This window comes from Pomacea canaliculata, linkage group LG2 (assembly GCF_003073045.1).
Source record: "Pomacea canaliculata isolate SZHN2017 linkage group LG2, ASM307304v1, whole genome shotgun sequence".
Taxonomy (NCBI): Eukaryota; Metazoa; Mollusca; class Gastropoda; order Architaenioglossa; family Ampullariidae; genus Pomacea; species Pomacea canaliculata.
The window spans coordinates 12,780,836-12,805,358 of record NC_037591.1 but is presented as its reverse complement, the minus strand read 5'-3'; the positions used below and the strand labels follow the sequence as shown (position 1 = coordinate 12,805,358).

At 40.1% G+C, this 24,523-nt stretch overlaps 1 protein-coding gene across 4 annotated transcripts; it reads left to right on the top strand.

Annotated features, from left to right (window-relative positions):
• Nucleotides 1-3: 3 nt before the first annotated feature.
• Nucleotides 4-22,599, top strand: LOC112556209. Of its 4 annotated transcripts, none has more exons than XR_003097641.1 (8): nucleotides 4-158; nucleotides 1,715-2,942; nucleotides 3,331-4,187; nucleotides 4,480-4,742; nucleotides 8,034-12,016; nucleotides 12,349-13,312; nucleotides 13,524-13,595; nucleotides 14,628-14,645. XR_003097641.1 is itself a non-coding variant. In XM_025225001.1 (8 exons), the coding sequence occupies exons 2-7, from the start codon at nucleotides 2,154-2,156 to the stop codon at nucleotides 14,836-14,838; spliced, it is 6,957 nt and encodes a 2,318-aa protein (XP_025080786.1). In that variant the 5' UTR covers nucleotides 4-158; nucleotides 1,715-2,153; the 3' UTR covers nucleotides 14,839-14,881; nucleotides 15,307-22,599. The 4 variants fall into 4 exon arrangements, 3 of the variants coding, with proteins under 3 accessions (XP_025080786.1, XP_025080785.1, XP_025080787.1); XM_025225001.1 differs by lacking the exons at nucleotides 13,524-13,595; nucleotides 14,628-14,645 and adding exons at nucleotides 14,738-14,881; nucleotides 15,307-22,599; XM_025225000.1 differs by lacking the exons at nucleotides 13,524-13,595; nucleotides 14,628-14,645 and adding exons at nucleotides 14,738-14,881; nucleotides 15,302-22,599.
• Nucleotides 22,600-24,523: the final 1,924 nt, after the last annotated feature.

Sequence of the window (24,523 nt, the reverse complement as noted above, 5' to 3'; positions counted from 1 at the left end):
GCGCATGCGTAGTATGGCTTCAGCCATGATAAATATCATGAATAAATGTAAAATTTTATATTAGATAATTTCTTGGAATCTTTACGTGTTTTACGATGGCAATTTATGCACGGAGTACTCATGGATCTAAATTAACAGATGCAAGTGTACCCAGTTCGGTAAGTGTCTTCATAACTTTGCGGTTGACTTCGTGCCCACCCAGAATTTCCTGATGAGGGAAGGAGCGAAATCGGACGGTGGGGGTTCACCACCTGTCGGAATTCGGCCCAGATGCGAATGTTGTTCATCAAACACTTTTCTTAGTCGCAGCCTCAGTCTGTATGATATTTAATTATCATACGTTAACGTTCGATTACTGTCAAGTACGTGTCGTGGGACGTCCGATCAGACACAGCAAAACTGTCTGGATAGCGTCCTTGACATCAAAACGTTCATCGGGACGATGAGCAGACACATCAAGTTCTCCAGCGATAACGCCCACCTCTCCTTACCTTTTCGAAGTTTTCATGATGCAGAATGATAATAGATAGCTAATACTGTTTCTTGGTTTCCAGTAGTCTAGCCCTCGACACTTTGAGCCATGCGATAGTTCGGGGTTCCACTTATATATTCTATGTGATAATGGCTTCCAACCTGGATCAGTTTGAGGGTTCTGGAACTGGTGGGCTTTATCTGTATTGGATGTGTGTAGCTACTTATTCATTTCGTATGATGAAACATTCTGTTTGGGTGTTTATGAATGATCACTTAGATGATCACTAAGAAGTCAGTTGCTCAGGGAGTGTTTATTTACTCTGTGTGTGTAAAAGAGAGAGAGAGAAACATTTCCAAAAAAAGGAACAACCAGTCAGTACAAGATATTTTAAATCAGCATGAATAAGCAAGACCTTCAAAATTCCTTATTGCTAGAGGCATGAGTTATTTGCTATAGACCATGGTGACTAGTCTAAGTTATTTATAAGTAATAAAATTATGCTTGTCTACAGCAATCAATATTGCCTATCAAAACCAGATTTGAACCTTGAATGTTCATGATAAAAAACATAGTATGATAGAAAAATAGTCCATTTAGAGCAGGGGTGGGCAATTAATTTTCCCAAGGGGCCGCATGAGAAATTGGGATGGTTTTAGAGGGCCGGACTAATATAGTTAACTCAGTTTTACCTAATACTGTATGTATAGTATATTTACTGGAGGGCAGGCCGGTCAGAGACAGGAGGCGGGCAGGATCCGGCCCGCGGGCCAGCCTTTGACCAGGTCTGATTTAGAGAGTAATGTGGGTTTTTAACTATATTTTAAATAACATGTGGTTAAATAGTTTATTATCCACTATTCCAGAATGAAGTTTGAATAAATGAAATAGACAAAAAATATAACCATTAACTATTGTTCATTGTATAACTGAGCTATAGTGGCCTGATTAGTAGAGTGCATTTTCATTGATTTGAATTCTGTCATTTATCACATCTCTATGCTATTTTATTATTTTATCCCCTTTTCCATGGTTGTCTGACACTTGTGTGACATCCTTAATCCAAGACTGCTAAATATTATTACAAAAATGTTTATCGACATTTAGACATACTAGAATACTTGGCATTGCTTATTTAGTTTAATATTTTAAGAGACTCTTGGTCTTTGATTAATTTTTTTTCAAAAGACAAATCAGATTATTTTTATTGTTAAAAGATGGGCTTCTGATTGATCCTTTCAGATTGTTTCTGCCTTCAGGAGCACTAGGACCAAATCCATCCATACCATCTTCAGTTCTATATCTTCAAAGTATTTTACACATGATTTTCAGTGAAAGATGTAGAAAAACAACTGGGAAAGAAAATAACCATATTCATTGACCGAGTGCAATGAATTTTATATAGTCTTTGTTGTTAATGTTTGATGCTTCTGAATATTCTACTCATCATGCTGCTTACACCAAACTGTTTTACAGCAAATAATGTAATGTGAGTTATAGTATATTAGTGAAGACCTAACAGTTAAACTGTGAATGACTGAATGGAAGAAAAAGTGGGATTGAAACATGGGTCTCATATGGACTTTCAGTTGGTGTGTGTAATGGGAAAAGAAGGCAGCTGGGTGAATGAATCAGGTGACCCAAAACCAGACACTCTGATCCAGGGGTTATCGGGTCAAACATGAACTATGACGGCAGTCAGCAGTATGGTTTCAACCTTGGATTAGCTGCTGCTGCGGCGGCGGCTGCTGCAGCAGCTAGCCAGCAACAACCAGTACAACAGAATGTGGCAGGTAACATTTATCCCTACTTTCCGGGAGCAGGGGACTTACAGCAACAGCAGCAATTGTCTGCCAAAGTTGCTGCCCTGGGGCAACCAACAGCTGTGGCAGCTTTGGCAAGAAAGAACATCTTGTACAGTCCACAACAGCACCATCTGCAACAGCAGCAACAACACCTCCAGCATCAGCAACCACTTCAGCAACAGCAGCATGGAACAGCCTTTGGCTTGGTGCAAGGGCAGGCAATGGTTGGGAGGCAGAATGTGTTTCCCATGGCTACAGGGCTGTCCATTCCCCAGGAGCCTCTCTGTTCACCTCAGAATATGCTGGAGGCATATGGCAGTCTCAGTCCCAATATGATGGGGCAGAAAGTGGCATCTACTGGTGCTGTCGCAGCCTCTGGCTATAGGAACTTTGGCTGGATGAACATCCCTCAGGCCAACAACAACATTGCCACCGTCAGCAACAATAACAATGCAGGCACTACAACCCCCGTCAACAACCAGCCATCACTTCCCAGCATTGGGCATCTGTTGTCGCATCTGCAGCAGCAGCAGAAGCAGCAAACAACCATGACAGCTTTGTTCCACCCTTCTCCCCAGCAGTCACAGCCACAGCAACACCAGCAAAATATTGCCAACTTCCAGAGTATACATGTTTTCCAGGGGGCGCCCACTGCAAACTTGCAAGTAAGTCTTTTTCTAATATGTATATTTTTTCTTTCCTTGTGGTGATGATTTGGTAGTACATTTGTAAAACCACAGTACTGCTGTTCCACACCTAATCAGATTTTAAAAAATTGAGAAAAGAGGATAATGTTAGTAACGTGAAAATGTAAAGGTTTTATAAATATTATTTAATCCTCTTTCACTTTCAGAATAGATTAGCCTTTAAGGTTGGAGACATGATTAAGTGGTTGACTATTTTTTTTAAATGAAATACCCAAAATTATGACTGATTTTGTTCTTCTTGAAAGACATGGACTATCCCTTTATGAGATGTTTTGGATACATTAAAGATCTTTCACAATATTATGTGATTTATTGAATAATGTCAATCTAATAAATTTTGTGACAGATGTCTCCTGGTGGGCTTCAGGTGTCACCAGGAAGCATACAGGTATCCCCCAATGGGCAAGCATTTCAGGTGCCACAGTCCCTACAAAATACTTTGTCTCCAAACACTATGGCTGCTGCTGGCGTTGGCTTTTCTGCCCTTCGCCAGGTGCAAGTCTCAGCTGCCATTGGAGGCATGGTGGGTGGTGGCATCCGTAATCAGGTGGTCATGGCACCTCGAGGACAGGTGATCATGGCCCAGACATTTCCTACAGGAAACTCGGGTAGCAATGAGATGAAGAACTTTCAGTCTGTTGCCAAGTTGGCGACTGTAGGGCCAGGAGGTGGGTTAGGAGTCAGAGCTGTGATGGGCGGCCAGGTCAACGTTGTGAGTGCACCCCCTATCTCTGCAACTCTCCCTTCTGCAGCCTTAGTTACCTCGTCTACAGCTGTCAGCCATTCTGACCAGCCAGTGTCATTTGTGTCACAGGCCAGCTGCAACCACATTGCATTAACCACCACCACAGTGACTGTCACCACATCTGCCTGCAGTCTTGCTGCCACCACAGCCACTACCGTGCACACCTCCATTCCTTTAGCCACCAGTATCACCTCGCTGCCCAACATCTCTCCCACCTCTTGTCAGCACACCTCACCCCATCCTTCCCACCCTGCTCACAACAGCCATGTACAAGAGGTAGAAACAAAGAGAGATGGAGTTTCTGGGTTGTTGGCAACCTCTTCTATGCCTCTAGTAGCATCTTCGGCTGGCACCCCTGCAAATGGATCTGATGAGGCTGGGAATGGTGAAGTTCAAGTGATTAAAGTTCCTTACAGCTGGCGACGGGAGCTTGTCAATGGAGCTGTTGTATACTTCAGGTGCGATCTCTGTTTGTAGCACAAAGCATTGCAGTTGCCATACTTTTTTAGGAATGCTCTGACCCAACCACTGTGCTTGTTAACCCAGACTAAGTAATCCAAATGTTTGGAATGAGAAGAGACAATGTTTGATCATCTTGCAAAATGCTGCTTTTTAAATTTCAGTAAAATTTATGTTTTGGTTTTCCCTTCGTAATTCTAAATGTCCTAGTGTGTAAAATGCATGCATACCTAAATGGTCAATGACATTATCATTAGATAGTACTTAGGGAATCATAATTTTTTTTTCCAGCCCAAGCAATGTGTGTCTGTCTTCATTGGAGCAAATTCAGGCCTACCTTTCTAAGTCAGGAACATGCAAGTGTGGACTAGAATGCCCACTGCAAGTTGGGCGAACTTTCAACTTTGATCCAGCTGTTGAAGGCAAGCCATGGAGCATGGAGGATGTCACATGCTCTCAAGATCTTACCAAACTGTGTAATCACAAGCGGAAAGTTCTGGCATTAGCTGCATTTCAAAACTCCACTGTTGGTCAAGAGACCCAAGGCAAAGCTGGTAAGTCAACAGGGAATGGAGTCCTATGCAAATAATTCTTATGTTTCTATTCTGGAATCTGTCTCTAGGAGTTATTATATATGTGGTTGAACAGTTTTGGTTCAGGCAGTTTGATCCAGACTATCTTTATGTTCATGTTTGTTTTACCCCCTTATAAGATGTTTGCATGGCTTGAAATTAACAAATGTCCCCTCTCCTAACTGGCTTAAGGGTGACCACTCCCTCACTTCTAATTTTGCCCGTTGATTTTCATAAGGTTTTGTGCCTAATCAGTACATTTGTTATTTGCTACATTTCTTGATGGATTTCTGTGTCTGTGCCACTTTTCATCTTTTTGTGGGTCATTTTATTTCTGCTGTCACATCTGTGACATTTTGACATTACTTAGATTTTTAGACCTGCACATTTGTGTGCAGTGCAGGCAAGTCTTCAATGACTGACATATATCTCCATGAAGTTCAGCTTACAATGACAATTAGCGTGTTGCTTTCACAAGTGTTGATGGAACGCTATTTCTATCTTTGAAAGGCCACTGTACCAAAGATTGTTAAGCTTCTGTACAAATGTCATAATATTTTTCAGATATTTTCAGACGCAGAACTTTATTGACTTATCGAAGATTAAACATAATGGCAAGGCTACACACCGCATCTGTTTGCCTGTTTGTATCTAATCTTCCATTGTCTTCCTTTTATTATTATTGGTAGCACAGAGAGTGCGACCTATCTTGGTTGTGACGCTGCGCGTTAAAAGTGCACAAATAAATTTAATTAAATTACAGTGATGAACTAGTTTTAGTGGGTACCCTCAATGTGTGTAGGTGTGGGGTGGGGGGAGAGAAGTGGGGGGTTGCATGGGGGGTTGCACCACTTAACTAGAGTCTTCTTTCTCACCTGGCCTTTGATCTGATTTGCCAGTGTACCAGAAATACTGACAGCTCTTCAAAGGAAACATCACTGGAAACCCTTGCTCTCTCTCTCTCCACACACACACACAAAAACTGATGTTTCTTATGCTTTATGTAACTTCTAGACTCAGAATAGATATTTTGAGAAATTTCATTAACTGATTGTGATCAAAACAGCTCCAACATTGAATGAGACTAAATAGCGACTACCCATCTATAAAGAGCCTTTTTGACCTGTAGAGGTGTATTTAGGGGTTGTGGTGTCTATAGCAAGCAAAGGATGCTGCATCTTCCTCACAACTTGGTCACCATCAGTTAAAATACTTGCTTATTTGTGAAATTCACAATTCCTGTCATGTGCATAGTCAGTGTTATGTTCCCTTCAGGCTTTCATATTTCCAAAAGAAAGCATAAAACTGATAAATTATTGATGTCGCTGCTATCACAAATCAAAGAAAGACATTGCTCTTGCAGCTGTCTGCTTTGATAGATCTATAGTCACGGAAATGCATCATCACATTTACAAAAAAAAATATCCTGTTAATTGATCAAGTCATGTAAAACTATTTCTTCTTTATCTTTGTCTGGCTGAGGTGTTACTGTCATTTTCTTTCACATTCTTGTTGAAAGTAATTATACTACTGTATAAGTGGCAGCTTCTCATTTACTTTGGTTGTAGTAGTGTCATCATGGCAAATGGAATGGTTTATAAGTCACCACATGCCATGATTGTGGTGGAATGGTGTGCTTAATCAACCAAAAACTTAGATTATGCATAAGTATTCTCAACCCACTCAAAAAACTATGGAACATTTTCTTGTCACTAACTGTATAAGTACTAGTGAAGCATACAAATTTTGGGTGTAATAGTGATGATAATATAAAGAGGAAAAGGGTGTTGAAACTAAAAAGGCAGTCTGAAAAGAAAGAACTTTGAAACATGGAAGTAGTAATAAGTATTTGTATAACTAATAAGAAATGAGTAATAAAAGAATAACTATTGTAAAAAGAACATTTATTAATTAATAACATTACAACAAGAACAAGGAACAGTAAAAAAAAAATTATAAAACCTTGTAAATTAAATTCTACTCAAGATAGGGTAAAACAACAAGTAAATACATTAACGAGTAAGTGAATAAGTACATTTATCTTGTAATGAAATAATCAAAAGTTATGTGGGAAATGTTATTAAAATCAATATAAATCAAAAACCAAGTGCCAGTGTGGAATTTAGAAACCAGTGAAACAGTGGGATCCTGAAAGTCGTTTAGCCCTACCCACCCCTCCACTTCACTACATGTGCATGTGCATGCATGTGCCTCAAGAGTGAAGTACACCTAATCAGAAATAAAGGCACTACCCCTCAGTGATTAACAACTACATCCTCACTAAACAGCACATCAAAGCCTAACACATAACACCTTCATTCCCTGTAGTGCCAAATTATCCCTGGGTGCAAGCACTTTTTTATGAAACCACCAGCAAATGATCAAGCTTATAAACTCTCTCATTGCCATCTGCTTCACAAGTTTAAAAACAGCAAGCAAGTGTCCAGCACACTGACTGCAGATGGAGATGTTGGAAATAAACTTCCTCACCAAAACTGCTTTTTAACAGCACCATCTAAACTGTCTTCTGCTAGTCAGTACATCTTCCCTTTTTCTTTCAGTCTCTCTCATTTTAATAAAAAAGAATGGTTAACTAAAAGTATAATTTATTTGATCTTGGAATAATAATTAAAACTTTCTTTATTTGTAGTCTTGTTTGGTACTGATCAGTTATGACCTGTGATTTTAAAAAAGTACACATAAGATATATAGAACAAAAGGGCTAGATTGATACTGTGAAAGTCATGTTTTAAAATGTTATAACTTTCACCCATTTTTGTTGAGAGAATTAGACTAACAATGATAAATAAAAAATGAAATAATACAACTTAAATGGAAATGAAGTAACATCTGAGAGAAAATGAAAATGTAAATAAAGTTGTAAAAGAACATATATCAATAGTTAATTAGCTCAATGTGTGATAGTGTTGAAGATACTGCTTTAACATAGAGTTAAGGAAGTAAACCACAGAGATGAACTTTTTGTACTTGAAGTTTTATCATTTAAAGAGCATTGGTGTGCAAAAATCATATATTTCTGTTTTATCATTAGTGTGTAAGCTATATGCTTAATAAAATTATAAGCATTTTCATTTATATTTATTTACTTGTTTTTTTTTCTGTCTCACATTTTGGCTGTGGGTGTGGGGACATGCAAAGGTAAGTGTGTCATCTGAAAGGTTTGTAAGCCCAGAAGGTACCTTATATACTCAGCTTTTGAGACTGCTGCAAAGTCTGCTTTGCTAAATTCAGTTTACTTTTTCTACTTCATAGATGGCCCAGCTACAAAATTTAGGAAGAGAGACAAGGGCAAACTGGGAGACAATCTGCTGGTTTCACCTCTGGTGGCAGACTCCAAGTTGAAGACATCCATCACAAATGCAGTTAACAAGCATGCTGCAGCCACTGCCCTGTCTCTTAGCAGCAGCCATAACAGCCTAAACAGCAGCACCAGCAGCATTATTTCCTCAGCCCAGTCTTCATCAGCAGAGGAAATAGGAGTAGCTGGGAGCATTAGCCAAGCAACAAGCACTGACCTTGGGATTTCAGTTCCCACTCCCCAGCACATGGTTCCTCCATCTGCAAACTGTGGGGTGGATCGAAGTGGCAGCATTCACTGTCCAGCCCAGTCTCCAATGTCACATTCTCCAGCCAGTATGCACAGCACACCAGGTATGCCAGTTGGGGGAGGTGGTGACCACATGGAAGGCCTGGGCCCCATCACAAGCCACTTTCCTGGTAAACTGGACTTTGGCAGGAACCATTCCTGCAGCTCTGTTGCCATAGGTATTGGAGGTAGGGGAATGACTCCCAACCATGTGGATCCCAGACAGTTTCCCCAAAGTGCTTTGCAGTGCAATGTGTTCTCTCCTGATGAGTTTAAGCAGTCCTATTTCATGCAGCAGCCACAGGTACATCCTCACCCTCAGGGTCAAGTTAACATGAGTGGTATGCCTTTCATGGCCCCGATGCCACCGCACACTGGAGTGGCACCTGCAGGGACCCAGACATTCCGAGGAACCCACCCCATCAGTATACAGATGCAGTATCCTGTGGGTTTCCCTCATGGTCAGCAGCAGGTTCATTCTCAACACCATTACCCTAACACCATGGTCTGTCATGGGCTGCAGCAACAACAGCAGCAGCATATGCATCCCACACACCAGCACTCGCAGCAACAGCCACCACCACTACCCCATCACCATGCACATCAAGGGCAGTCACTCCTGAGACACCACCAGCCCCTGCAGCCACCGCATACCATGTTTCAGAATCTCCGTATGGGTTCTCCAGGGGTGTGGCCACCACAGCACCTACCACCTCACCATGGAGGACCCACTCCTCCTTCAGGGTACCTTTCTGATCCCCATCACCAACAAGGAGGAGGGGTGTTTCCAGGTGGTTACCCACATATGGGAGACCTGCTGTGGCTGGAGCCAGGCAAACCAAAAAGCAAACGCCCCCGAAGCAAGAAGGACAAACAGAAGCTCAACAGTATTGTGGATAGAACCTCACCATGTGGTGTGCTGGGCCGACACAGGCCTGGAGGAGCAGGGACTGCCATGCCCATGACAGACCTGCCTAAGTGTTCGACGCCGTCCACTCCTGCCATAACCACCAGTACCCCAAATGTGTTCCCATCTGCTGCTGCCACAACTACATTACCATGTTCCGTCTCATTTCTTGAAAACCCTGCTGTGTTCGTGGCCCAGCAGACTGCAATTATAAACAGCTCATTGGCCAGCTGTCAGGTAGACCTTGGTTCCCCACCACATCTCACCAACCCTACTTTCACCTCCAACCCAGTGAGAGCTAATGCATGCTCAGCTACTAACACCACTTTGCCTATAATAAAAGTGGAACCGGACTGTGATGAAAGGCTTTCAGAAAGTTTCCCTGCCTCAGGCAGAGGGATGACTGAATGTGAGTGCAAACAGGAGCCTACAACTGATGATGTTTTGTGCTTAAGAGATCAAGATAAGAAGTTGTGTGGCAACTCATCTGTTATGAGCACTGTTCACCTCAACAAGAGTCATGTTGTGTCAAAACTTGAGCCCAGTGCAGTTTTACCCTCACAGTCAGGAAGTTCATCATCTAAAGTTAGTGATACCTGTGGTACCGGTGGTAATGGCTTGTCACAGGGGTCACAGGGCAAGAAAAAACCCTCCCCTAAGGCCAAGAATCGTCAGAAGATGCTGCCTGTAGCCAGCAAGTTGACTGTTGCCAACACGTGTTTGCCGGAGTGTGCTTCCCCAGTCACCTTACCCCAACACAGCATTGTTTCTCCCCAGCTGCCAGTCCACCACCAGCAGCACACCAGTGATGCTAATGCCATGAATGCTGTGACAGGTTCTGTCCCTTTTCAAGTTCCTGACCTCTCTCAGCTCCTTCTCGGCAGTTGTGGGAACACCAGCAATAACTGGAACTTGATGGCCTTGCAGTTAGCACAATACAACAACAGTAATGGTAACAACGGCAGTCTCGGAGGGAATGGGGATTTGAACTCCAGTGCAAGCACTAATGCACCGACAGATTTTCCTGCCAGCAGTCTCCTGACGGCGGCAGCCAGGGCGCAGCTTTCTCAGCAAACTCCTCTGAACTCTTTCTTGTTGCCTGCCATTCTGTCTGCCAATGGACTAGCTACTCAAGATCTTCCCCTCCTTGCAGCTGCAGCTTTGCAACAGCAACAACAACAGCAGTTGCAGCAGCATGATGCCACTGCATCAGTAACCTTGAATGGTGGTGGCAGTGCAGATCTCACTGCTAAAACATCACCTGCAATGGCAGGGACCAGCATGGTTGGGGTTAGTCCTGTGGGGGTTGCAACCTTGAACCAGGCCTGCTCATTACCCATGCAGCTGCTGCAAGGTACAAACATGGTGACAGCTGGTGTGATGCCTACCACTGCTTTCCAAGGTGGAACTTTGCTGGCCCAAGGAGTGCAGAGCATGCAGGGCTTGCAGGGCCTGCCCCTCAATGTCTTTTTGCCAATGAATCAGACAGGCGTTGGAGCTGATGGCTTGCAAGGCATCTCCATTGACATGGCAGGTAATATCCTGGCCTCTGTTTCCATGGGCAACACAGTCTGCAAGACTTTGAACATTTCACCCAAGATGGTCACCACATTAGTTGACACTGCATCGGCCATCTCACCAGGTTCGCTTCCAGGTTCCCTGTCACCAGCAGTACCCACCTCTGCAGGTTTCTCATCACAAGGATGTGGCAGCATGAAGGGAATGGGGTCTACCATTCACCACCTCCCACAGAACAACATACCTCATGCTGTTGCACAGAATATTGGTTCAGGCATTCAGACCCAGAATCTTAGTCAGAGCATACAAGGGAGTCAAAACACATCTCAGAGCATGCAGGGTCAGGCATTTAATCAGACTATAGGTCAAGGTGTGCCGCAGGCGCTGGGAGTGAATGTCAGCATGGGTCTGGGAGGTGGGGAAGCTGTTGTGCTGAACAGTCTGCTACCTTCCTTCCTAACGCTCAATACCTCCATGCCACCCATCTCACTCCCCATGGTCACCAGCGTCACCAACAGCCTAGCGCAGGTCATTCCTGCTGTTGGCACTGCCCCAGCTCTGCTCACCACGCAGCAGCAGCACCAACCCCAGCATCAGCAGCCCCAGCAGCAGCAGGCATCCGCAGCACAGTTTCTCAATGCTCTGGCTATTCCTGCCGTGGCTGCGGCAGCGTTTGCCAACCCGCTGCTCATAACGAATCCTTTGGTAGCTCAGGCCACAGCTAACCCTCCTGTGCCCCAGTATCCTACAAAAGTCATCACAGATGAGCGAGACTGCGATGAGTCTGTGCAAAGCATGCAGGCCATGGGCAGCCAGATAGAGGAAAAGGCCCTAGAAAGTTCTTCACACAAGCTAGAAGATGGTGGGGGATGCTCAGGGAAAACCTTGGATATGCCCCAACACCATAGCTTGAGCCAGCAGGCTCTCACGGTGCAGACAAGCGATGCTTTTCAGCAGCAGCAGCAACAGCAGCAGGTCTTTGTTCTACCTGGTGGTGGCTTACCTCTGATGCACGTACTCAGTGCTGGCACACATCAGCTTGGTGCAGCAGCAGGCGTTGTTGATAAACTGTGTAACACCACCCAGCTTTTTCTTCCAGCAGCTCCGTCTGCTGCAACACTTTCACCAGATCTGACGCAGTTAGGGGCTGTGGCAGCCTTGACTCCACTGGGCATTCAGCAGATGTGGAACAGCCTCAACAGTCTACAGTTGCAGCAATTGCAGGCATGCAAGTGTGTGTGAGAGAGTGCATGTACACGTATGTGTGTGTGCATGGATATGTGCTTTATCATGTTCAAATATATTTACTAGTTCTACAAAAATAAAAATAGTGTCATTATTAATGTTTATTATTGATGGAACACTATGTTTCTGCAATGTTGATTTCTTTAAAACACTAACATAGTTGTGATGTAAGCTTTTTTCCAACCTGCATTTTATATTTGCAGTTTAATATGGTTGTACTTTTGCGTAGACATTTTACTAGAAATGGTCATTAAGTGCTGCAACTTAATAGTCTTGGGAATGTGGTAATCACTAGTTTTCTTGTTCAACAGACGCTGCAACTTCAGCAGCTAGTGTGGCAACAGCTGCAGGGCATGCAGGCCCTTCCCCCACACATCACCACATTGGATGCATCTGCCACCCATCCACTGCAGACACATTTCTTTACAAACCTACAGCAGCAACAAGTGCAGATATCCACGTCACAGCAGCAGCCCCAACAGTCCCAGGATGTATTGATTGCCCAAGAAGAAGAGGTAGAGGAAGAGGAAGAGGAAATGGAAGCAGGTGGATTAATATCCATGGATGGAGCAGGAAGTGACTGTGGTGCTCAGACAGAGATTGCATCATCTTGCATCTCTATGGAGAAGGTGCAGGCTCGTGAATGTGTGGATGCTTCCCCGGCATCACCAGTGCAGAGTCCAGATGCCAGCAACAGTCCCAGTTCAAAAGCAGGACCAGTCCCAGCAAAGACGAGTGGACAGAGCCCAGATAACAGCAATGGCTTTAGGGAGACTAAAGCCAGTCAAGAAATCTTGCCATCATCAGATATCTCTCCTTCATTGCAGCAAGGAGGCAAAAGCACACACGGGGGTGCAGAGAGAAATACTGTTGGTAATGCCTTGCAAAAACCTGACATCTTCTTAAATTGCATGGTCAAGTCTTCATCTGGTCCAGCTTCTAGAATGTCAACAGCTAGTAGCCCAAGGTCGCAGAGCATAAAGTCACATGTGGTGAGTTCTACAGCCCAATCGACAATGATGGATACCAGCTGTTTAAGTGGGAAGCAAAGTTGTGGTGATCCTGTTTCACTGAATGACAGAAATGCTCGTGCCAGTAAAACATTGTATCCAGGAGACAAAACTGCAAGCAACTTTAATCATTCAAGTTATCACCCTACTGTCAATGGAAACTGCAGGGGCAAAAACCTTCAAAGCCAGATGGAGGGGGGAGGCAAACGCAGGGGAGTAAAGAGAAGCCTGGAGGACCAGTGCTTGTCTGCAGGTGCAGCCAAAGGTGGGTAACAGAATGTTGTTCATTGTCAGAAGTATGTTTGCAGGTCAAAATTTTGCAAATATATAGTAAAAGTAGGTCTGAGAAAGATGCATCTCCTTTTTGATAAGGAGGAAGAACAAAAAGGAAGAAAATGAAAAGGATAGAATGATTAGCAAGATGGAAGAAATTCTTTTTCATACATTTACTTTTGGGTGTTTCTGATCTTGTATAGATGCATAAATCCGGAAAATTTGTCAAGCAGGTCTGAAAACAATTACACATTTGGCATTGTGAGTCTGAACAGGTAAAGGAGTTTGGAGATCTCATCATGTAAAGCAGACATTTTGTAATAAGTCAGACATAAGAAGATATTTTGCTATGACTTATTATCCAAAATCTTTAACACAGTTTTATTAGTGTAAAAGCGTTAAACTAATTATTAAAGCAGCTTTTTGTGCCTGGATCAAGATTATGTTAATGTAAACAAATGTACACTGAGTTGTACTCTATTCAGTGACTGGGTCTGTTAAAAACTCTAAACTGTTGAACAAAAACCTTGAACAACTTTAGACTGAGGAAGGGGGTGGGGAGGGAAGGCTGAAAAGACCTTTTTCAAAATGTGAAACACTTTTTTCTATGAAATCTTTTACTACGTATCTTGGATATATGTAGTTTTCTGTCAGTTCATTTGACAAATTTAGTGTGCTGTGATATTTAAAAGCAAAGTTTGTTTACAAGAAATACCCAGCAATATGCACACTTGGTTGCAATCAAATGGCAGGGGGGACCCTGCTGTTTGATCATAAAACAATTTCCCATGGTAATTTAATTTACACGATCAGGGCATGCAGGAGCTTTTAAATGAGCTATCTGGTAGTAAGGGAGATAATGTCCTACATGCTAGGAGGCTTGCTATACTAACTGCTGGTTGGTTCAGACAGAAAGCGCAACAATTTCACAAGTGATGCATAAATTTGGGGTGTGTCGCCAGTAGCACTTTTTTCAAACAAGTGCATAATTGGTTAATGCAGGAGGCTATAAATTTTGCTTCAACAGAAGTCACTACAGTAAATGACAGAGAAATTACATAATGACATTCTCTTCTAATCTTGGTATCATAATATCACCTGTTTACTTGTTTCAGTCTTGTATATTTTGATAAATTTTCATCATTTTGTTCTGTCTATCTTTATTCTGTTTATTTTTCCTCAGTGCCATGTTTGAGAACTTTGCATATCAAACATACATTATACTTTTTCTGGATCATGATTATGCACTATGTAAATCACATGTTGTTTATTATTATAATACAGAAGTAGCTTTAATCTTCCATCAGTTTCAGATAAATCATGTGGAGAGTGAAAAAAAATTTCTGCTAATACCAGCTTGACTTCAAATACAAGTAAAAGGCAAAGCACTATAACATTTGAAATCCTGTCTTTACAGTAATAAGCAATGGAACTGCAGCTTTGCCACTGGGAGGCATGCCAGTTGTGACAATAACCCCAGGCCCAAACATTGTTGGTCAGGGTCAGTGCAGCACTTGAGACTGTTAGCTCACTGTTGGTGATATTCATTTTTCTATCCCTGGTAAGGCTTTTAACATACATACTTTTGTTGTCAGACATGATAAATTGCATGAGAAAAAAAGGAATTTGGATGTGTAAAAGTATTTCAGTGACTTAGACTTAAAAATATTTCTAATCACTAGGAATCATAAGATAATATGATGAAATGCATTGATTTTTTATCATAGTCTGTACACCTTGGAAACAAAGCGCATTTGTGTGAAGAAGATTTGTCATTTTTAATATAATTTATGAATCACATAACTGTGATGATAAATTAAAAGATGTTAAGGAAAAGTCTTTGAAATAAAAAAGTTTTTTGGTTTCCCTGTGATACAGAGACTGACCTAGGCTGTAGTATTCTTAAAAAATAGCGTGTAACAACATTTATTAAATATGTTTAAATAAAAGTTGACAGTGGATACTTTCTGTTTGTTTTCAGTGCAGTAAAGACTTCAGTCTAAAATGCTTGTCTTCTCATCTTGGACTTCCTTTTCTGGAATATAACCAGAATCGACGTCATACCAGAATGAGGTTATCTATAGAGTTATACAGCGACAGCACATTTTTGTAGCCTTGTATGTTGTTACACCATTGTTCATCTCAAAACCCCATGTGGAGTCTGCTGATAAAACAAAAATCATGAACTTAAGTTAAAGGGCCACACAGATTGCTTTGGTTTGTATTTTGTGTGCAAAAAAAAAAAGCCAGTTGTTTAAAAGATTTTTTTCCTTATTGGATGAGGCTGGTCCCTTTGTGTTGCTAATCTTTAATTTGACTTTCAAACTATTGCCTACTAGAGATAACAAAGATGTAGTGGATTTGTTAGAGTGAAAACATCAGATTGTTAGTGGGACTGGGTGATTTGTTTGCTTCTTTGTATTTTAAAACTGTTTGGCTCTAACGATCTGAATGACTGTGTGGTTACATGCTTGTACACCTGCTGGGTTTGCCATCCAACTGTGCCGCAGTGACCCATACAAAAGAAGAGAAACGTTATGCATGAAAATATTAAAAGAAAAAGGTCATTGGTGGAAGAGAATTAGAGGTATGTTAACAAAGTATTGTTTGTCCTTTCTGTGAAACACAGCTGACAGTGTTTGTGATATTTGTTGACATACAGTGTATTGTTTCATGTCTCATGATGCAGTGACTTATTGCAACAATATAAGAAAACATTGTTTTGATTGAATGGTATAGAAAGGAGGAATAACATGTGAAGTTTGCTATAATTCAAGAAAACTGCAAATATGCTGCATTTTTCTTAAAACTCTTAATATTTATTTCTCTAGTATTTGGTCTTTTTAAAAAATAGTTTACACATGCATTGCCAGAACTCATGGAAAAGGTACAATTTTTAAATATCTGTAGGGAAACACATGGCTTTAATTCTTTCACAGTTGACCTGTTGTGCTACGTAAGATATGGCCTCTTGGTGAGGTGACAGAGTTAGAAGAGAAACAATCTTACTGGAATAGCTAGTGGACAGCCAGTTGTATAGCATTATATACCAAAGTATCCATTTCTGTGTCATGTGAGCTACTTTTTCTTCTTTCCAGACTTGAAATGCTATATTAACTTAATAAGCCTTATCTATTTATTTAAGACAGACAAAAATCTATTTCAGTCAGTAGCATATAAATAAAAGATTTAGTGGGAGTAGTGTATACTTCTAGAAACCAGACAAGTTTTAAATTCTTGTTTACATAATTATATATATAATGATGATTATTTTAGTAGTTCCTCTGTTTCTGTAAAGGTTGTCTGCTGCACAGGTGTCTTGTAGTTATTCTGTGATAATCTCAGGAAAGAGACATTCATCCATTGCCAGGTTGTCATGTTTGCAGCTGCATCAGATCTGAAAATGGTTTTAGTATGCAGATAGTTCAGTGCAATGCATTGGGTCTTCAGTGGTCAGGCACACACTCAGTTGCATGTGGGACATCATCCATGTTGTGCATCCAGTTAAAAACATAAATAAATGCTTACTTGGTCTTGACATGTTTTCACAGTGCATCAAGATCATTCTTCTTCTTGTTCAAGATCATTACCCTCATCAATTTTCTTATTCCCTTTACTAGACTCCCCTGCTTCATCTTGGAGGAGGGGAGGGAATCATCTAGCTTAGAATTAATGCACCCAAGTTTGAGGATGGAGTGAGAAGGTTGAGCTCTACCTCCCATGTATTAGAGGTTTCCAAAAACACTAAATGTTATCAATTTATCTCTCATATCACAGATGTTAGGGGAAGGGCCTGAACACTCCTTGGCTTTCTTGTCCTTTCTTGTCCTGCGTTCTACTAATCTTGTATTGTTGTTTCTCAGTATCTACTTCCCCTCCTCTCTTTTTGGTCACACTTTATGTACACATCCATTGATACATACAGACATCAGAAGTCATTTTTATGAGGCAAAGGTTGGTCTATTGATTGGAGGCATTAGGACATCTTGTAATTGGTCACAGAAGCAGACCTAGAAGGTTGGCTAATAATCTTGAGGTCCCTATTATGAGTATAGTTTATGGCTTACTGGAGGGCTTGCTAAAACTCTATGTATTTAGTGGAGTTACGACAAAGTTAAATGTGTGAATGAACCTCTGGTTCATAACTACAGCACCAGACTGTTACTGTTCTAATCAACAGTAGATGAGGAAGACATGGCAAATTTACAAAGAAAATAATGTACACTTGCTGGAAAGAAATGTTCAGGGCTGTTTTAAATAGAAGAGATGGGTTTTTTTTTTTCTAATTGACTTTGTTAAAGATAGGAAATTAATTTAATTTCTTTAGTTGTATTCATGCATGATTGAGTGATAATTGGGGTGGGATGGTGAGTGTAAAAATCTGCACAATATATTTTTATATATGTTGTGCTCCAGATTTACTTATAACCAAGAGCATGTTGCTGTTTGTAACCAATTTTACTGGCGCTAGATTTTTGAATACAGGTCTCTGAAACAAATCTTTTTCAAATTAGTTGGTCACCATTTGATAGTTTGCATTCAGTCTTTATTTTGATATATATGCTGAAGTGAGTGTTGATCATTCGTCATGTTTGTTCTCTCCACAAAAGAGTGTACTACTTTTTATTCACATTGTCTGGCATACATGAGAAGCATTATTTGCATTTTTTAAAATCAATTTTTGGTCTGTGTCAGAGACAGACGACGTAAAGAATGTGAAATAGTCAAGATTGTCTCTGGTTCCAAGCAGAGTAAGGGCATATTCGTTTGACATAATCATGGTTGTGTCTTCCTTAATGTTGATGCTTCAGTTTTGTTTCGTGCAATTATGAATACACAATTATATAAGAAGTGTATTTCGTGACCTAAACCAAAACATTTCATGGGTGTTCGTTATTTCCATAGTCAGGTGGGTCTATGAGTGGATTTGTGAGTTCTGGTATGGTAGCTGATCTCCACAGTTGTGAAACCTGGAGCCAAACAGTGTCTCTATTAGGTGTGCACAGTAAAGAATGTGTGTGCATGGGCATGTGTGCAGCTTTGTTATTAGAGCTACGTGATCCATCATTGTCGTCGGTTAAAAAAAAAACAAATTTGTGTATTTACAGTATTAAAAACAAACTGAGGGCAAGAGAGTAAGTTTTTGGGAAGATTGAACAAAGACCTGTTAATTGAATGATCGTATCTGCTCCTGCATAAGGTAGCAAAAGTAGACTCTTCTCCACTGCTGAAGTTCATGGCCTCTTTTTATCTTCCCCATTACCCCCACTCACAAAACAAGCACTGTATTCAGATGTTAATTGCCCAATGCTGCCTTGCCAGCAAGAAGTATCTTGAAACAGACAGATTGCAAATTATAAGTGGGAATGAGTTAGCAATATGTGATTGTTTTGGTTTTTTTTTTTTTAAACAATAAGAGCGCATATTTGCAGTTGTTTGTCAGGGTTTTTTGTTTGTTTGTTTCTATGCCATAAGAGTCTTTAAAAGCTCCCTCTTCCTGATGAGATTTGTTCCCTTGTTCATGGCCACATACATCTAACCACATCTGTCTTTTTTGCCTGACGTTAAATTATTAGTTTTTGTGTTCTTTTTTCCTTTTTTTTTATTTTGATAACAGGCACATACACTCAGGTCATAGAGTTGTGATAGTATGTGTATTAACAGATCTGTTGTCTTGGAAAAGAAGCTAGAAGAGAAACAAAGAGAATAGTTCTATGGCAGCCTCAAGAGTCGTCTTTTGAGAAGAGGCTGGAGAATGAGCATAAACAGTTTTGATACATGTTGATATATATACATATGCATCTATATATAATGTTTTCTTAGTCGCTTAAGTAAATTATGCTCTTAGTAGTAATTTTTCTTTACTCTTTTAAGAACCGTTGTTGATTTATTCTTTTATTTTTGTTTAAAATTGTTTGTGCTTGAGTAATAGCTTAGGGGAAAAGTAGAAGTGAAAGCAATTACAGTGGTTTTGCTTAAGCCTTGCTTGCATATTTGTTCACCTGTTGGCCCAAAATTTTAACTCTACCTTCTCATTTACAATTTTTTTCAACTATCCACCAACAAAATTTAAAATATATCTTTCAACTGAGTAGCCAGAGAAAGATTTTTACCCACTGAGCCTTTGTGACCATTTAAACATTTTGACCTTTGTGAGATATAAAGTCACATTTTTAACAACAAAAAAACTGTTCGTAACCAAGTCAATTTTCCCCTCAAAACTGTCATTGATGTACCATTAATGACTGCATTTATGATGGCTATTCATTTTGACACAAGAAATATGTTTACAAACCTGGTTTAAGTACTTAGTTTTTATTTGCATCATTTCACTGCAAATGGCAAACATATAAAGTATTATTTGTGTATCGTTTCCCACAGATGCACTGCAATTTTGTACTGAGTGTGCATGCATGCGCAAGCATATACATGTGTTATACTCATATGTTTTATCTTTGTCTTTGTTCAGAGAGCTTAAAGCTGGTGTTTCTGTTCTTGTTTACAAAGGCATTCTCGCATGTTTGCCTGTGTGTGATCAGTATGGGTTTTTTATATAGGTATTGAAAATTTCTCTTATTTTGGTAAACAGCTGGTTAGAAGAACATGGCATTTGCTTTTATTGCTACATTCTCTTGAAAGTTCATTTTTAATGTTTTCGCCAAGCCTGTTTGTGTGTGTGCACTCATGCACATATGTGTGCATGAAGAAAAGATGGAGTGCTGGTGAGAGGGAGAGAGAAAGAGAAAGGACGTATAAAATTTATAAAATTTGGTTTACATCTTTTGAAAACACCTTACTTTTATGTACATGCATTCCACATTAAAAGCCATATTTATAAACATTGATGGGAGTTAGCAAGAACATGTTCCTTCTAACCAAATAGAAATTTGCAATTGACATTAAACCAGAATCTGATAAGCAAAGTATGTGGTGGACATCACAAAGCATAATGCTATCATTATGCATTTACTGTAAGGTAAAATCAATATCAGTAAAGTCAGGTTTACATAAAATTATATGAAAATGACTCATTAACCCCTTCATGCCCAAATTATTTTTTAAAAATTGTTCCTGTTATGACCATTAAAGCAAGAGCTGTATTAAAGAAGTAGGTTATTGTGATGTATTACAGTTCAGATCATGTGATTTAACAACCACCTTCGGGATGCAAGCTGATCAAAATCCTTTCTGCTAGATTTGCACGTTTTGCCACACAATTATTATGTCATCTATGAACAGAATTAGCCACATGTGTACCTAACCTTTTCAGGCTTGCTTTCAGTTGATGGATTTGTGTCTAAAATCAGCATTTTTTTCTCCTTGGTGAATTTCGATTTCAATATTCACAATCAAAAACTTTTTATGTGCCATTTTTTCGATCATTAACTAATTGTAATATTTGCTTTTAAAATTTTATATTTTTAAACAGTGTGGATATATCAGTGATACAGTGTCTGTTGGCAGAATTAGTTCTTAGCAAGGTCTTACAATGTATGGGAAGTTCTTTACTAAAATTCTATTTAACAGGATCATTTTTTTTTCCAGCTTTTGGTAATTTTTAATGATTTGTTTTTCAAATATGATGTTAAGTTTACTTCACCTGTGTAGCTTTAAATATCTTGGTCATCAGGTGTGCATCTTTAAATCATAATTTGCAGCAGCATTTACCTTTTTGTCAAAGAATAACAATTTTTTTTTTCTTTTATATGAACAACTCATGATGAGTATAGTGGGACTAAAGTGTATTTTAAACATAAAGTTATGCTAGAGTCCATCACTGTTAATTGAAAAGGTAACCAGAATCTTGAGTTCCCGCATAAAAGGTTTTGTCACAGATATCTATTTTGTGAGGAGCAGTAACATGCAGCTGTTAAAATTCTGATCTGGAGAAGACAAGAAAGGGATACTAGCATTAAAATGTGTTTAAGTAAAACAAAATCTGTGAAAAACGTGCTTCATAGGTACTTTTTTTAATAGCAATTGTAGATTTTTTTTTTCAAACCTTGCTGCCACTAGGCTTTCATGAGTATGCATCATCAAGGTGATCTTCCAAGATGTTCCAACCAGCATTTGACAGAGACTGAATTTTGCCATGCAGTAGTTATTCAGGCAGTTGAGAAGTTGTATGCAGCTTTTCCTGCCTTGAACTGAAAAGTTTTAGTTGGGTTATTATAATTCTGAAAACAGTACAATTTGATTGTAATGCTGACAGTGATTTTTACCTTGTGTGTTGTCTAACTTGTATAAAAATCATGTAGCAAGTGTAAGATATAGAAGACATTTTTCAAATGGAACACTTGTTTATGCAACACTTTCTTGTTAATGAATGTACTGTAGAGTGTCCTCAACTGGTTTATAGTATAATTCACTACAATTCTTGCATACAGCTGTGCACATATACACAAAGATTCACACACACACACACATGCCTGAATCAATACATACAAATAGACAAACATGCACAGATGAGCGTTACAGCTTGGAACTGCTTGATTTCAGATCTGTTGGTGATGTAAAGGTGTGGTGTCCATGTCTGTTCATTTCTGCCAACAAGTGTTCACATACATACTAGAAACCCTCACATTAATCTAAGGATATAGATCAGCGCGGTTTGTATATGTTTTAATGTTAAACCATTTGAAAAATGATAATTACAGTGCTGCAAAGTCTGTACACAAAATTGTACAAGATTGTGTTGTACATATTTTATCTCTACAGGAAAGACAAGCTTGATAATGTGCCATGAGTGAAGCAGCGTTTTCGCTGTTCCATTTCACCAGAACCCCTTTCATCATGATCAGTTATTTGTTATGGACAAGTGGTATCAAATGATTATTCAATTGTAAATTAATCATTATGAGAATTATTTAAAAGTGCTGCCTAGATTTTAGAAGCCTGGTGCTTGGAGCAGATCATTTTTTAATTCAGTGATGATTTGTATAAAACATTGGTCTGTGTGGTTTCCTTTTTTTGTCATAATCATCATGATAATCATAATCATCATCATTATCTTGTTTTTGGTTGACTCTTCATTGTATATAGTGGGGCTGTACAGTGTGCAACAGCCTCGACCAATGTGATACCCCCTTCCCTTGTCCTTTTTTTACACTGCGATTCGGCTCAACCATCAGTACCTTTGCGCTGTTAAAGAACTCTCTGTCCACTGGAGTGTGGGTTAGAATGAGAGAAACATGCCAGTGGCATTGTGTGGGAGAGAGAAGAGCAATTTGATCATACTTGAAGTGACATAAAGTTTATTTACAGTAACATCATGCCGCAGCTCCTGTTTTTGTATTTTGTTTGTGTGTGTGTTTGAGGGGAGTGTATACGAGGAGAAACAGCGAAATTAGTTCATATAAATTGAAATAACTTTTATTTAAGAATTAAAATGAAATTCTTACTGGTACACAAAATTATTAAATATGGTTGGAAAGGGAGATAATTGCCTAAGTGTCAAAAGCTGGTTTGTTCACCTAGAAAGGGCGGCGATGTTGTTTCACAAGATGCGCGGACAAAGGAGGAGGGCCACAAGAAGGGCTTACTGTGTATTTTAGTTTAATCCCAAGACGTCTGGTCACGTGGGGGGCGGGGGGCAGGGTGATCTGGTGTACCCGGGCTCGCAGCTTTGAAGGGGTAAAAAAAAAAAACCGCTGACCAAGGTCAGGTCCCCTTCAAAGCCGCGGGCCCTGTCTATGGCAGTGGATTTATTGTTTCCTCCTTTTCCTTTTCTGTTAAAGAAAGGTTTACATAACATTCTTCACTCTGATTTTTTTTCTATGGAGATACTACGTTTGATCCTTTAATGTCGTTTTCCCTTTTACTGTGTTCAAGTAGTGGTGTAGATCCTAGTGCACTTGTCCTAATGTTTCAGTCTACATTACGTTACTGAATGAAATGCAGATACATGTATTGACAATCGAATTGTAAGCATATTATTATATACTGGGAAAATAATCTACCATTACAATTACAAGGGGCCCGGATAGGTCGTCTGCCCCGAAACTCGAAACAACCGTTACGAGTCGTCGTCTCTCGTCGAGTCAAAACAAGAACTCGCAGAGCTCTGTGGTCTTCAATTTTTTTTTTTTTTCTGTAAAGGGACTGTAGTCAGGGTAGACTTTTGGCGTGGTTTGAATGTGTCTGCCTCCCTTGGACTCTAACGCTAACCCATAGCAGTGATGTCCCGCTACGCTTAAATGTTTCGATCCCTGTAGTGTAGCTGCTCGCAAATGGCTGACACTGATCAACACTATACATTTGAAACAAATATTCTAGCACTCTATGTTTTCACTGGTGATATTTGTTTATATCACAGGTGGACTGCGTAAGAACTAGCATATTTTCCCCATACACGAAAGAGCCCTTTAAGGACCAACCTGAACGGTTTTCGTTTTTTTTTTTTTTTTAAAAAAATATATCAGTAGATTTAGGCGATATAAAACTAAGCTGTAAATTTCAGCCTCAAAAACTCATTAATTGATTATCCTCTATGATTCACAGCCATTCACAACATTGCCAGCCGTCAGCACCAATTACAGGGACAGTTCAGGTTATTCGGACGTTGAAAGTCTGCATTTCTCGTGCTAATGTAACAGTTTTTCCGAACCATGAGAAATGTAGACTGTCAGCATCCGAATAATCCCAACTGTTGCTCATCCTCTCTCTGATTGGTTTTGAGTGCAGTGAACGGTGTACCAACGTGACGTAACTCACTGTTACGGCGCTCGTTGATCACAGGCGGTACGTCACCATCATGGAGCTTGCGTCATGATGTCACAAGCTTAGAAATTACCCTGACAAGCATATGCACACGTCACAGCAGCTTTTCAAAATTTTGTACAGTTACTTCAAATGTACGTTACAGGTAGTTCGAGTTTCAACACTATTAACACAGAGATGAAAGGGTTGGTAGTGACAGACACGGAAGAGGAAAATGTATTATACCTTCGCCACCCTATCCCACATGAATCTGGTCAAAGGGATCAACATCATCATCATCGTTACCATCATAGTCGTCGTTGTCTAACAAGCAAGGCCAAAATCAGGCTGTTGCTAATGTGTTCACATTAAAGACCTGAAACAACCTTACAGGTCACTGATTACCGCTTACAGACCTTCATCAAGGATGTTGTCAGCGACTTGCCTGCATGATAGACCCTGTCCTGCCTCTGTCCGTCGGATTTTGTCACCGTGGTCAGCCCAA